A 13,654-nucleotide genomic window follows, 5' to 3' on the forward strand; every position below is an offset into this window, starting at 1 on the left:
GGTATAAACAGAGCTAATGGGCAATTCTAGTAGGAGCTCAGAGATGAGGAATCTGGTAGGAAAGAGGACAGTAAAGGCCAGGCTACAGAGGTTTCAGTGGGGAACAAGAACTCTATTGACAGATAGACTAGAGGTCATGCATGTTACATTCTTGCAAGAAACTTGTCTTCATTTTGCCCATGTCCTAAGACTGTATAAGGCTGAATTTTAAAGGTAGCAGCAGACTAATTAATCTGGTGGAGGAAATTTGAAGGCAGCCTAATGTTCAGGCTATGGTATGAGTGCTACTGGTTGCTTTTAGCTAGATCTATAGTGAGAATTTGGAGTTTTAAAAAATGCAGATCAGAAGAATGTGGAAAAGTTAGACTTTGGCCCTAAAGGAATCACAGGCAAATTTGGGGCCAAAGGAGGAGTGGGTGTTGAAGAGATTATTGCCATTAAAAAGAAACCAAGTATTTTGCACAGGAACAAGAAGAAAGATGCCTTGAGAGTATCTCAGAAATCAAGAAGATCCCACCCATCACAAGCTCAAGAGTGAAAAAGTATAAACCTTTCATTTAATATGAGTGTCTCTTGAACTCCTGTTCCAGAAAGGCCTCCTAGGTAATTGGTTCCCCAGGATTCATTTTACTGTCTGGGCATTTAGAGGCCCTTGCAGCCATGTCCAAGGGGGTCTGGCTACTGCTTCTGCAGACAGCAGACCTTGGCATCATTCATATGATGTCAATTTTACCAGCATACAAAATGCAAGATCTGTGGCGTCAGGGAGGCTTTTACCCAGACTTCAGAGGAAGGCCTGGGAGCTCAGGCAATCATCTCTTGAGATAACAGATCATGAAGCTAAAAAATGCCAGTGGAGATCCCAGAAAGTTGGATAAGAGGCAGTACAATGTCTACCAAAGAATTCTGCAGGCCATGAGCAGAGCCAGTCCAAGAGAGAGGCCACTGGACTTGCAAGCAAGTCTTCTGGAATTCACATCACATCACCATGTTTCCTGGATGCTGAATATGAAGCTACAAGATTTAATGTTTGCCCTGCTGGGTTTCAATCTTACTTTGCTTTGATTATTTTCTATCCCCTCTTCCTCCCTTTTGGACCTTGTTGCATTGTAACTTGGGGTTATGTAACTTTTTTTTCTTTACAGAGCTTCACAACTAAAAGTTTCCCTTAAGTCTCAGAGGAGACTTTAACTTAGACTTTTAAAAAATGCTGAGAATTTGGGGAAGGGATTATTGCATCCTCAGTTGTATGCAAGATAGTTGTACATACTAGGTGGAATTATTGACTTGTTATTGTGTTTATTTGGAGATTAAGTATGGTTTAAGAAGATGTGTTTGGATGGAATGTGATGGTTAGGCCTAATTATGTCAACTTTTTGGATTGGGGGCCACCTAGGAAATTCATAAAGCACACTATTGGGTGTGATGGGTGATATGGAGGCATGACCTTGGGATCTATATCTGGTGCCTTGTTCTTTCCTCTCTGGCACTGTTCCCCACTCTGCTTCCTGCCACCATGAACTAACCGTATTTTCTCTGCTCTACCCCTCTGCCATGGTGTTTCTGCTTTGCAACCAACTAACCATAGACTGAATTCCCCAAAACTGTGAGCCAAATTAATCACCTCCTCCTTTAAGCTGTGTCAAGTACTGTATCTCAGCAACAGGAAACCTGACTAATACAGTCAGACGAGGGAAGAAGGGATAAACATTTCTCAAGAGTGAAGTCCAACTGAGGAGCTGGATTGACTAACTCACAAAGTCTACATTTAAGGTATGAATATGTGAGCCTGCAATGAAGCCAGGATTCTCTGGGTCGGAGGCTCCTTCCTCACTTCAGACTGGGTGGGACATGGTACTTTGAGAGGCCCACCTCTGGCAGTAACTGCCTAAGCAGAAACTGAGGGATGGGAAGGACCTGTGGTTGCCAGTGCCTCCAGCATCACTGAACTCCGCAAAAGGGCATGGAAGAAAGCAGCCTCTGGAAAGAGACCCGAGGCTGTCCTTGAGCTGAAGGTGAAAGAGGATAAATGGTAAATGAGTCAATAGGATGATCAGAGCTATGACCATAGTTGATGCAGCTATGCTAGTCAGCTGGAAGAAATGATGCAAAGAAAAAGGACTTTCTTCTGCTCAGAGCAAGAACCAAGAGTGGTTTAAGCTCCGGCCCAAACTCACAACAGCTGCTCCTTCCATTTCCCTTCTGCTAGAAGTGGATCCCAGAAGTACAGTGTGGAGAAAGTGAGTAAAAAGACTGCAAAAGTAACAAGAGGCTCCTCTTTAATTGACCTGAAAGGAAGATAAGAGGTACCCCTGAAAATAAAAATAATGTTAAAAATAAAACTGTCCACCAGGCTATGGTGGTATATACCTGTAACCTCAGCACTGAGGGAAGCTGAGGCAGGTGGGTCACAAGTCTGCGTTCCGCTTCAGCAATTTAGTGAGACCTGTCTCAAAATAAAAAGTAAAAAGGACTGGGGATATAGCTCAGTGGTAGAGCATCCCTGGATTCCACTTCCTAAATAAATGAATAAATAAAGACTCTCAAAACGTCTGATTTATTATCAAATCACAATGAAGAGTTCTTTATTAACAAATCACAATGAAGGTCAAACAGAGCTTCAGGAGAAATGAAAAATAATAAAGATCAAAAAGTAAAGTACCAGGCTGGGGATTTAGCTCAGTGGTTCTGCTGCCTGCCTTGCAAGCACAAGGTCCCGAGTTCGATCGCCGGTACCAAAAAAACAAAAAGTAAAGCACCAGCTGGATTTCACACATTTCTTCCCAAAAGTCCCCCTACTAAATGCCATTTAAAGAAACACATTTTTGATTCATTATAAAGTTGGCATGCAGTGTTTGCTTCAGAGTGGAGGAGTAGGTGACATGGGTTGCCCAGTGACAGGTAAACTGTACTATTTCTCACATGTTGGGATGGGTTCAGTGCATTTATTTGACAGTAATGGTTTATAATTTACATCAGTGAGTCTCGATAGAGTGCTACTGATATTTGGGACAGAATTCTTTGTTGTATAAAACTGTTTAACACCCATGATCACAGCCCACTGAAAGCTATGCCCCATGTGCCAATCATAGTGACAATGTAGGATTCTAGCTAGCCTATGTTGGCTTTATAACTGAACCCATCCATCCATCCATCCATCCATCCATCCATGATTAAATAACTATTCATTAACTAATTCAGCAAAAAGGGGAAATAAAAAATGTAAGAGAGGGCAGGGTGACCTTTGGGGAGAAGAATCTTCCAGCTTTCTGAAAAGTACAGTGGTCCCTGGGTGGGAGTCTGTGAGGTCCAGTGTGCCTGGTACCTTTGAGCAGCTGTAAAGAGGCACAAGGGACTGGGGTGGAGGGGCATGGGGTGGACTGATGGAAGAGAAGGGTGGAGAGGCCAGGCTGGGGTTAGCAAATGTTTTCTATACAGGCCAGGTAGTAAATACTTCAGGCTTTGTGGACTGTAGGATCTCTGTCAGACACTCAGTTCTACCTCTGTCATTCAGGAGCCACCATATAGACAAATGTGAGTATGGCTAGGCTTCAGTAAAACTTTTATTTACAAAAACAAGATAATGGCAGGCCATATTCAGTCTGCAAGACAATACTTGCTGACCCTAGTTGTAAGCCACGATGAGGACTCTGGATTTCATTTTAAGACAGATAGGAGAGTTTAAAGCAGAACAGCAATATGATCTAAGCTATGCCTTAAATATGCCTCTCCACTGACATGTTTTAAAAACTCACCATTGCTGGTATTGAAAGAATGGACCATGTAGGGATGAGGACAAAGTAGTTAGCAGACAGATGTGTCATTCCAGGCAACAGATGCTGATGGCTTGGACCAAGGTAAGGGAAACCGAGGTGGTGAGAAGGAAGGTAAAGTCTGTATGTTGTTGATGTGATTCCCCAGTGGATGGAATAGAGTAGGAGAAAAAGAAAGACTCTTAGGCCTGGGACATGATTGACAGAGGAATGGAGCTGCAGTTAGTGGAAAAGTTGGATGAGAAGCAGAGTTTGAGGAGATGGTCATGAGTTTGATTGACATGAGAGTTGAACATCCAGTGGACATGGTAAGCAGGCAGGTGGACGAGAGAGCTGGAGTCGTGGTAGCTGGGGAGGGGTGCAGAGTCAGCATCACTATTTTGAGCATCACTAAAGCAAATCATAAGCTAGGGGACTGGACGAGATCATCTGAGGAGCGCCCAGGCACCAGCATAAGGTGTCACATAGCAACACAGGAAACCATATGCCAGGGCACACAGCGCACAGCCTGCCCAGCAGCTGGAAATCCCCAGCAGACAGAAAAAGTGGTAGACCTGTACCAGTGGGCTCAGACGTCAGTTCCATGATGGCAGCTGTGTGTCAAGGTGGATGTACAAATATGTGCCAAGTGCTCACATTCACCTCTGTGCCCTGTGTTCTGGTCTGTGTATAACTGAATTATGGAAAGCAGGGACAAACTGCAATCCTAACAGATGGCTGGGGGGAACTGAAGAGGGAGCCCCCAAAAGATATGCCCATGTCCTACCTCCTACAACCTGTCAGCCTGACCTGATCTGGAAAAGGGGTTGATGTGGACGTAATTGAGAATCTCAAGAGGATGTCATCCTGGACATTTGGTGGCTCCCAACTCCAATGCCAAGTGTCCTTGTAAAGGACACACAGAAGGGAGAGATGGCCACATGAAGACATGGACAGAGACTGGGAGTAGGCTACCACAGCAAAGGAGACTGCAGAAGCTGGAAGAGGCAGGGAAGGATGTGTCCTAAAGCCATTGTAGAGACAGTGGCTCTGCTCACACAGTGACTGCAGACTTCCAGTTTCTAGAACTGTGAGAGAATCATTTTGGTGGATTTAAACTATCAGGTCTGCAGTTATTTGTTACGGTGGCAACAGGAAACTAACACAATTGCTATACAAGTTCTGAGTCCTCAGCACACATAAGGACACTTTTTAAAAAGTGAGTGAAGAACAAAATGATAAAAGTTAGCATAACTTTAAAAACTCTGAAAGCATTCAATTTGAGGTGATAAAAGTCCCTAACAAGGACATTCAGCAATGCAACCACCAGACTAAAAATAGAAGCAAAAGTACAGACACCTGCCTACTAATTTGTCGATGTCATGAATCTAAGCATACAGATAAATAAGGAGAGGCCCGGAGCGCTGCCTGTGTGGCTCGCAGCATCTGTGTGGGTGGGTGGTTGGGAGCCTGCTCAGGAAATGGGGAGGGGTGGGGAGAGGAGGGTTTGTGAGTGTGCCTCTCTTGTACCACCGTGGGTGCCTCGTGGTTTCCTGGCTGGGCCCTTTCCCGGAATGTCTTAGGGGCTGTTCTCAGAGTTGCGTGATTCCACCCATCCTATTGCACTAGCTTTCTTTCAGAAGTGACAAGTTCCCGAGCCAGGTCACCCTTCATCCTGTCCTGTTCCTCCCCAACCTTGAGGCCTCACCTCAGCAGATCTGAAGGAGGGCGCAGGGCCTGCCCTGGAAACACAGCAGCTGAGCCAGGGGCCTGAGGGCCAGAGACCACAGTGAGCAGGACCCAGGTCTTGATCTGCTGGGCTGCTGTAATGTTGCTATACGAGGTGTGGAGCCCAAATACGGAGAATGCTTAAACTAAAATATACATTACAGTAAAAGACACATTGCCATGAATCCCCCGCAAAATGCTCCCCTTCTGTTCAAACACATTCATCGCACTGTTCTTTCCACTTTCCCCAGCAGTTCTGCAAGTCCTTTTTTGTGAATGTCTTTAGTTGTGTGGTTGTCGCTCCCTGTATGTCCTGAATGTTTACCTTTCATGGCCATTCTGAGTTTGGGGCAGAGCCAGAAGTTGCACAGTGCCAGAGTCAGTGAATAAGGTAACAAGGACACACCATTGTGTTTTTATTTGGCAACAATTAGTGTAAGTATTTTGAATTAATGCAGGACACTGAGGCAGCCACAGAAAGACACTCACAAAAGAAGACTTTGTGAACTGGTTTGGAAAGGGACAAGAAAAATGTGTTCAAAGTGAGGAGGAGTATTTTCGGGGGGGGTGTGTGTTAATACAAATGTGTCTTTGACTGTAATAAACTTTTACAATTTTTAATTTAAGCATTCACTGTATTCTTTGATCACACCTCACAGATAGGGCAGCCTAAACATTTCTTTCTCATATTTAGGAAGCTGAGTAATCTAAGATCAAGGTGTCAGTCCTGGTGAGGGTCCACTTTCTGGCTCACAGGTGGTGCCTCCTTGCTCTCTCCTCATGTGGCTGGAAGAAGAGAAAGTACTCTGGTCTCTCTCTTTTTGTAAGGGCACTAACCCTGTGATTGGGGGCCCCACCCTCATTGCCTCACCTGAAGCTAATTACTCCTGTCTTAGCTAGGACAAAATGCCTTAGACTAGGTAACGGCAAACATGGGAAATTTATTGTTCACAGTTCTAGAAGTTGAGAGACCTAAGATTAAGGCACCAGCAGATTCAGGTTCCAAGATGGAGCCTTCTTGCTGTGTCTTCACCTGGCGGAAGGGAAGGCGCAGGGTGCTCCCTTCAGCCTCTTGCTAAGGCACCAGTGTCACTCACGAGACCGCAGCCCACATGGCTTAATCACTTTTCAGCACTGTCACTTTGGGTACTAGATTCCCAAGTACTTTAGAGGACAACAATATCCGCACCATAGCACCTTCTAAAGGCCTCACATGCAGATTCCATCACATTAGAGCTTAGGGCTTCAACAAAGAAATGGGTGCTCCTAAATATTCAGGCCATAATTCCCTGTGTCTAATTAGTGGGGTCAAAGCTAACTGGAGTGAATGTCCGATGGCACAGGAAGTTTGGGACCAGTGAGTCACAATATATGCATCTGTCTCTCCAGGAAATCAATGCACGGCCACTGAACTCAGAGGCGATGGAAGTGAGTATAGGCGTGCATGGGGGAGGCTGCATTTGGGCCCTGGACTCTGCTTTCCTCATGTGCCAGGCAAGCAGCCCCCAGTGCCACCCCTGCAGCCTGGAGACCCTGCTGTGGGTGCACAGAAGCACAGGGATAGGGTACAAAGCGCACAGGGTGGCCCCAGTTCCTGCCCCTCCTGGCGATGCAGGTATGGGTTCTGAGTGTAGTGATGCTTCAGGACAAAACAAGGATGCTTCCTGAAGGCAGCTTTTCCACCCAGGAGAGGCTGGCTGAGGGAGAGGGCTTAGGATGTGGGGTCCTGCAGGCAACTCTGACCACACCACATCACAGACAAATGTCCCCTTTTTGCTTAATGCCCTCCTGTGTGAAGCAGACAGTGCAACAATGAGCAGAGGTGGGCACCTGCAGAGCATGGGTCAGCCAGAGGCAGGTCAGCTGGTTAGTGTACCAGCAGAGAGAGGAGACGCCACGGCACTGAGAAGTAGGTGGCCATATACTTTTGGGATTGGCAGGGTACTGGACAATGTGTGTAAATAGGACTGAGACAAACCAGGACATACAGTCACTCTACCCAAAAGACAGTGAGAGAAAAAGGAGGAGGAAAGGAGGGAAGGAGGGAGAGAGAGAGACAGAGAGAACAAGAACATGAAGGAGACACTTTGTGTAGGCACATCTGAGTGACGCTCTGCCAGTTGTTCTGAAAGTGTTGTCTTAACCCCTTTCCCAGACAGGCAAATTAGCATGTTAGAGGAAAATATAAGAATATAAGCTTTGCTCACTACAGAGCTTCAGAGCTCCCAAACAAACACAATTTCCTATGAATAGCAAACAAAAGGGAAGTGGAAAATCAAGAAGGGCAAAGTACATCATCTCTCATTTAGCACATTGCTTTAGTCTCTTCAATGCCTGCCTAGTTTTGTTAGGTCCTAGGCATCAAAGCCAGTGATTATTTCCATAACTTTTAACAGCCAGACAAAGCGCATTGTGAAGATACTGTATTTTCATAAAAAGAAGTGGATAAGAAAGGTAAAGACAGCAACTTAGCAAGTAAGCATGGAGTTCTATGTTTCAGAAGCATGTTACCACATGGGCTGTGCCAGGGTGAGTTGATATTGCTCAGACATAGCCAAGTGAGGGAAGGGGTGAGGATTTCAGGAATGTTCTTCTGAAAGGTTTGGATCAAATGCTTCTGTGTGAAGAGCTCTCCCAGGATCTATTTCTTCCTGTCAGACCACTGGCCTCATTGTGTAAAGGTTCATTCACTGGTGTGAGTCAATGTCAGTCACCCCCTTGGCCAGGAAGCTTTATGAAAGGGGGGTGCTTATCTGTGTTTGGGGGCAAACGCTGGTGCCTCCAAGCCATAGCCAGCATGGTGCTAGCCACAAGGGCACCCAAACCAATATTTGTGGAATAGAGGAAAGAATTACTTAAGACTGGTTCCTCAGTGATCTCATCCACAGCCATGGCTACAACCACCATCTAGAGGCTGACCACACTCAGATGCCTATGCCCAGACTGGTTCTCTTCCCAAGAGTCACACATCCAACAACTTACTCAGATTTTCCATGTGAAAATGTTAAAGCACCTCAATTGGATTCACTGGTCCAAAGCTGAATGTGTGAACTCCCCACTTCCCTGTTTCTCCGACAGTGCTCTTCATCTTAGGGAATGCAGCTCTGACCACCTGAGCCAGGCTGTCGTTCTCCTCACCTCCCTCTTCCTGATTCCAGTGCCTCCCATCCATCACCAAACCCTTCCACTTCCATCGCCTACACTGTCTGGATTGCGATCACTTTTCTCCATAGAGCAAATTAGTTATGAGTGCAGACTCTGCTGGAGCGTCACCTGGGTTCCAAAACAAAACCTGCCACTTCCTTGCAATTTGTTTAGCCCCTCCACATTCATTTCTTTATACATAAAGTGGAGATGGTAACATTACATACTTCACAGGATCCTTCGGAGAAGTTCATGAGATTACGTGTATGAGGTGCTTTGAAAAGTGCCAGCTGCTATCAGCACATCACCATCACTGCTTCCATCATCACCAAGACCGCTGTCAACATCGCTATGACCACCAACACTGTCCTCGCATTCCACCACTCCTGTCCCCACCGGCATCGTCGCCACCACCATAATCACCATCATCATCACCACCGTCACCCCATGGCATGATGCCCGTGACTATTCCTCATCTGGTGGCACCACCGCCACCTAACATCAGCCACGCCCATCCTTGCTCTCCTCCAGTCTGTTTTCCACTATGTAATCGGAGTGATTTTGTAAAAACACAGTCTCACGTCCCTCACATATTTAACTTATATCAGTGGTTTCCCAGAGCAAAGACCAAAACTATTAACATGGTTTAAGGAGTCAGTCTTGGGGAAATCTGAGCCTCACACCTGCCCCGTGCCTTTCTACTTTAGGACTGTCACATATAATGTCCTGTCTGCTGGTGACGGTCTCCTCTTGCCTCCTCTTCCTTCTTTCCATCACCATCAAAACTTGTGTGCAGTGTCTGTTGTCCTCACTGTCTTCACTCTCCAGCCTCCTGCACACTGGCCACTGCCCCCATCCCTCCACTGAGCCTGCCCAGCAAAGAGTCATCCATGGTACCTGTTACTGAAGGCAGTGAGCCTGGGCTTTATCTCACTGGACCTCTCTGAGCATGTGACACTGCCAGTTGCTCTTTCCTTGGAGCCCCTCTGCTTGTGGCTCCCCTGATGCTGTTCTTTTCATCTTTCTGAGATCCTCCCCCGCTTCATTTGTCACTCTTTCTCAGTCAGCCCTTTGGAAACTGATTTCTCCAGGTTGCCTTTTTCTCAACTCATCCTCTTTGCATGATCTCACCATCCTTGCATGACCCTTGCATGGTGTCCATTGCATGATGATACCTGAATCCTCAGACCTAGGTCCTTTGTCCTTCTAAGCTCTGAGCCTTGATTCCTCCATGGAGGAGTTTCAAACACTTTCCAAACACAATAAAGCTGAAATCTCAGAATGTCCTTCCTTTCTCAACTAGTGGTGCCCACACCCATTCAGTTGCTCAAGCACAAGCCTGAGTCATCCTGTCTCCTTCATTTATTTTCCTTCCTACATCCAGTTAATCATCAAATTCTATTGATTCTGCCTCCTTAGATAAACTCAGATCTGTTGAATTATCTTTGTTTTCAACTACACTCCTTTAGATCCTCATCATTTCCCTCCTGCGGGATGGCTACACTTCCTAACCCATCTCCCACTCATCAGTTTCTCTCTCTCCAGTCTTTTCTAATCTGCTGGAAGGTTTAGGGGGCAAAGAACTAGTGGTCCAACTTTAAGAGAAGGGGTTCTTTAGGAAAAGGCTTATGCTAAGACTGGAGCTGGAGCTCAGCAGTAGAGCATTTGCCTAGCATGTGCAAGGCCCTGGGCTCAACCCCAGCACCACTACCACCACAACAAAAGAAAAGTTTGAGGGAGGAAGGAACGAAGGGAGGGAGGGAAGAAGGAAAGAAAGAAAGGGGAAAGAATTAAGAGAGAGAGAGGAGAGAGAGAGATAAAAAGATCTCTGCGGTTCTGTCTTAGTCACCAGGCACATCAGTCTATTTAAGGTCCTGAGAAGTTTTGCTGCAGAATCATTTTCCAAACTCCTTTGAGTATAAAATCCACTCTCTAGGGTACATTTCTTAACATCTTGGAGAACACCATGTGCTATTTTAGAACACAAATGTGATCATCTTACTTCTCAGTTTGGAAATAAGACAGATGAAGTAAGACCAAAGAAGACCAAAAGAAGACAATTTGAACGTTATTCTCTGGGCACTTAATAATCCTTGGAGATTCCTAGGTAGGGTAAGGACCTAATCAAGATCTTCCAGTTAGGAATCGAGGTCCTACTGTGTGCTATGTTCTTCTCAGCTGTCATCTCTGATCCTTACAGCAAGGCTCCAGATGAGCCTGGTCCTCACTGGAGGAGACAGAAACCTAGATGGGGGAAGCAGTTCGGTCTGAGGTCACACAACCAGTAAGGATGCAGCAGCACTTGGCTGGAAGCCTGGGTGGTTTTTGTAAGTTGTCTATAGCAAGCAGGTGACATTAGAAGGTGACAGTCCATGGGCCGGGGATTTAGCTCAGTGGTTTTGCCGCCTGCTACACAAGCGCAAAGACCTGAGTTTGATCCCCGGTACCAAAAAAAATAAAAGAAGGTGACAGTCCATCTGCAGGAGACATCGAAAGCAGGAAACTCAAAGGTTTGGAGGTGAATTCCTTTCTTTTGTCCTTTGCCTCCATCCTGCACCTCTCCAGATGGGCTCAAGCCCTTGTAGACATTCTTCTTGAGCCTAGGTCCTACTGCCCTTCTGGTAGGCCTGGCTAATCTCACCCTTAAACACTCAACTCCAGGAAATCTCTTCCCTGATTAAAAACTATGTGTTGCTCGCCAGGGCCTGGCTGACTCCAAGTTTCTCAGCCCGATATTCTAGCCCTTCCATTATCTGCTGTCAGCTTTCCATTTTGATCTGACTTTGATCTGACTTTTTCTTTTTTTTTTTTTTTTGGAACCAGGGATCGAACTTGGGTCCTTGCGCTTGCGCAGCAGGTGGTGAAACCACTGAGCTAAATCCCCGGCCCTAGATCTGACTTTTTCTAAGTCTGTCCTTGTTTCAGTCAAACCGGAGTATGCACTGTTAAGTAGCCTCCTGGCCTTTGTCCATGCTGCTCCCTTCTCTTGGAAAGCTTGTTTCTCCTCTGTGTTGCTACTTTAATCTCACCTCTCCTTTAAGGCCCATCTTACTGCTGATGTCATGGAACAGGTCCTAAGCAGAACCAACCGATGTTCTCTGATTTTCAGCACAGAAGGGCAATAAGACGACCCCCAACCTTGGGAATCAGGTTAACTTCTGAAAAATAAGCTAGTGAGGCTCGAAGCCAGTGGCACCAGCACTTGAGGAGGACTCAAGAAGTGGACAGCTCTGGAGATGTGAAAGCCCCTAATGGAAGGAGGAGGCTGGTGCCCTCACTCCCAGGGCACACAAACGCTTTCATATCAGAAACCATATTACGAGCAAACAAGTCCCTAATCAAAGAGAAAGAGAAGGCATCAACCAAGCTCTAATCAGTGGTGGCCACTGACCAAGACAGTGAGCTCACCAGGCAGTCTGGTGTGGCAGCAGAGTGTGCCAAGCCATTCACCGTGTGTAGGGACATTGGCTTTTAGGGTAGCGGAAGGGCTGGTAGTGACGTGGCCATAGCTAATCCAGACCTGGGTAGTTTGTCTCAGACCTGGGTAGTTTGACCCAAAGTTTCCCGCTTCCTTTGTTCAAATTACAAACCCTCCAAGCAGCCTTCTCAGGATAAAATTCATTTCCCCTTCCACCATCACCTTCCCCACCCTGAGACGTTCTAGGCAGAGAGGATAGTTGTAACCTTATTGCACCATGACTCATCAGGCTCCACACAGTAATTGTTCAATAATTTGGGCAGATCTAATTTGTTTGAGTTCTTTGTATATTCTAAATATTAGTCCTCTGTCCCAGGAATAGCTGGCAAAAATTTTGCAGTAGATTAAAATCAGCCAGTTAACTGGAACTCTGCTTCTGGTGATGATTTTGTACAGATGTGGGGAAGTTGGGCTGGCGTTGTGGGATCTAGGCACTCTGATGAAGGTGGGTACCTGTATCTCAGAACAGATTCTGAGACCAAGGTGGGCTTGAGACAAGGAAGCTGTTGCCTCAGGGAAGGCCTGGTACACCTGCCTGGCCTGGGGCATCTCCAGGTCATTACCATCCTCTAAATGCACCACTGGCTCCCTCTCAGTGACCAGCACACATCTTATAACATTTTTGTTCTTTTTTTTATGCAAACACTTGCATGTGTCTCTGATAGCAGAGTTAAACTTTAAGACTTGCAGAGCCTCAAATGTTACAAATACTTAATGAGTTGGGATGAATGGGATTAAAGACCAAGTGAATGATCTGGGATTCCAATGAAGGCTCTAACGTGTCTCTCAGACTCCTAAAATGTAGGGTGTGCACCCCAGGAAGCAGGCTGGTGGGGCCGACTGAGAAACATTCCTCCCGATGCCAACTTTCCCCTGCCCAGGGGTGGCACAGATGAGCCCACTGGGCTGAAGGGAGGTTGCCATTTTTCTGCTCAGGAACGACAGAAGACACAAAGGGAGAGGACAGAGGCTGCACACTTACCTGTATCTCCGTCTGGATAGTGCATTTGACCAGTTTGAAGTTCTTCCCAGGGTTGAAGCTGTTGCTATAGAAGCAGACCTTGAGGATGCGCACGTCCCCCTTTTCCACATTGACTGGTACCACCACCATGGGCTCTGGGGGGGCCTCAGGGCGGCGTAACGTGCCCACCTTTACTCGGCTCAGGGGTTCGGACACCCCAGACATCCTCTCAGGCCTCAGCTAGGACCAGAACATCGCAGTCCTGCAGAGACAACAAGGACAGCTGTGAGGTGAGTTTCTACAGGTCCCAGAGACGGTACCCACTGAGCTTCAATGCAAATGACACATTCTTCAATTCCCGAGAATCTCCTTTAAAGGCATCCGGTTTTCTTGCCTGGGGAGGCTGCAGAGCACTGAACCAGGTTGCATAAACATCCGGGTATAAAATGCAGACTTAGAGCTCTCAGCATGCATGCTCTGTCTTCTGGACCTTCCCCGGCCCACCGCATCCTCCTGCACTGGCTCCCAAACAAGGAACCTTCAGTTGTTGGAGGAGGCAGCCGCAGCAAGGTTCTAAGACACAGCAAAGCA

General features: G+C 46.6%; 1 protein-coding gene across 7 annotated transcripts in view; it reads right to left on the reverse strand.

Moving 5' to 3' along the window:
* Ptk2b (protein tyrosine kinase 2 beta) overlaps positions 1 to 13,654 on the reverse strand; it is a 117,261-nt gene that overhangs the window by 44,020 nt on the left and 59,587 nt on the right. For all 7 annotated transcript variants that reach the window (XM_004848383.4, XM_013073413.3, XM_004848382.4 and 4 more), the window contains exon 2: positions 13,085 to 13,325. In XM_004848383.4, the coding sequence (XP_004848440.1) occupies positions 13,085 to 13,288 (204 nt within the window). In that variant the 5' untranslated portion in view covers positions 13,289 to 13,325. The remainder of the gene's footprint in view (positions 1 to 13,084; positions 13,326 to 13,654) is intronic.

The sequence above is a fragment of the Heterocephalus glaber genome, unplaced genomic scaffold (assembly GCF_053883595.1).
Source record: "Heterocephalus glaber isolate CG9 unplaced genomic scaffold, H.glaber_assembly_v1.0 deba00001460, whole genome shotgun sequence".
In the NCBI taxonomy this organism is placed as follows: domain Eukaryota; kingdom Metazoa; phylum Chordata; class Mammalia; order Rodentia; family Bathyergidae; genus Heterocephalus; species Heterocephalus glaber.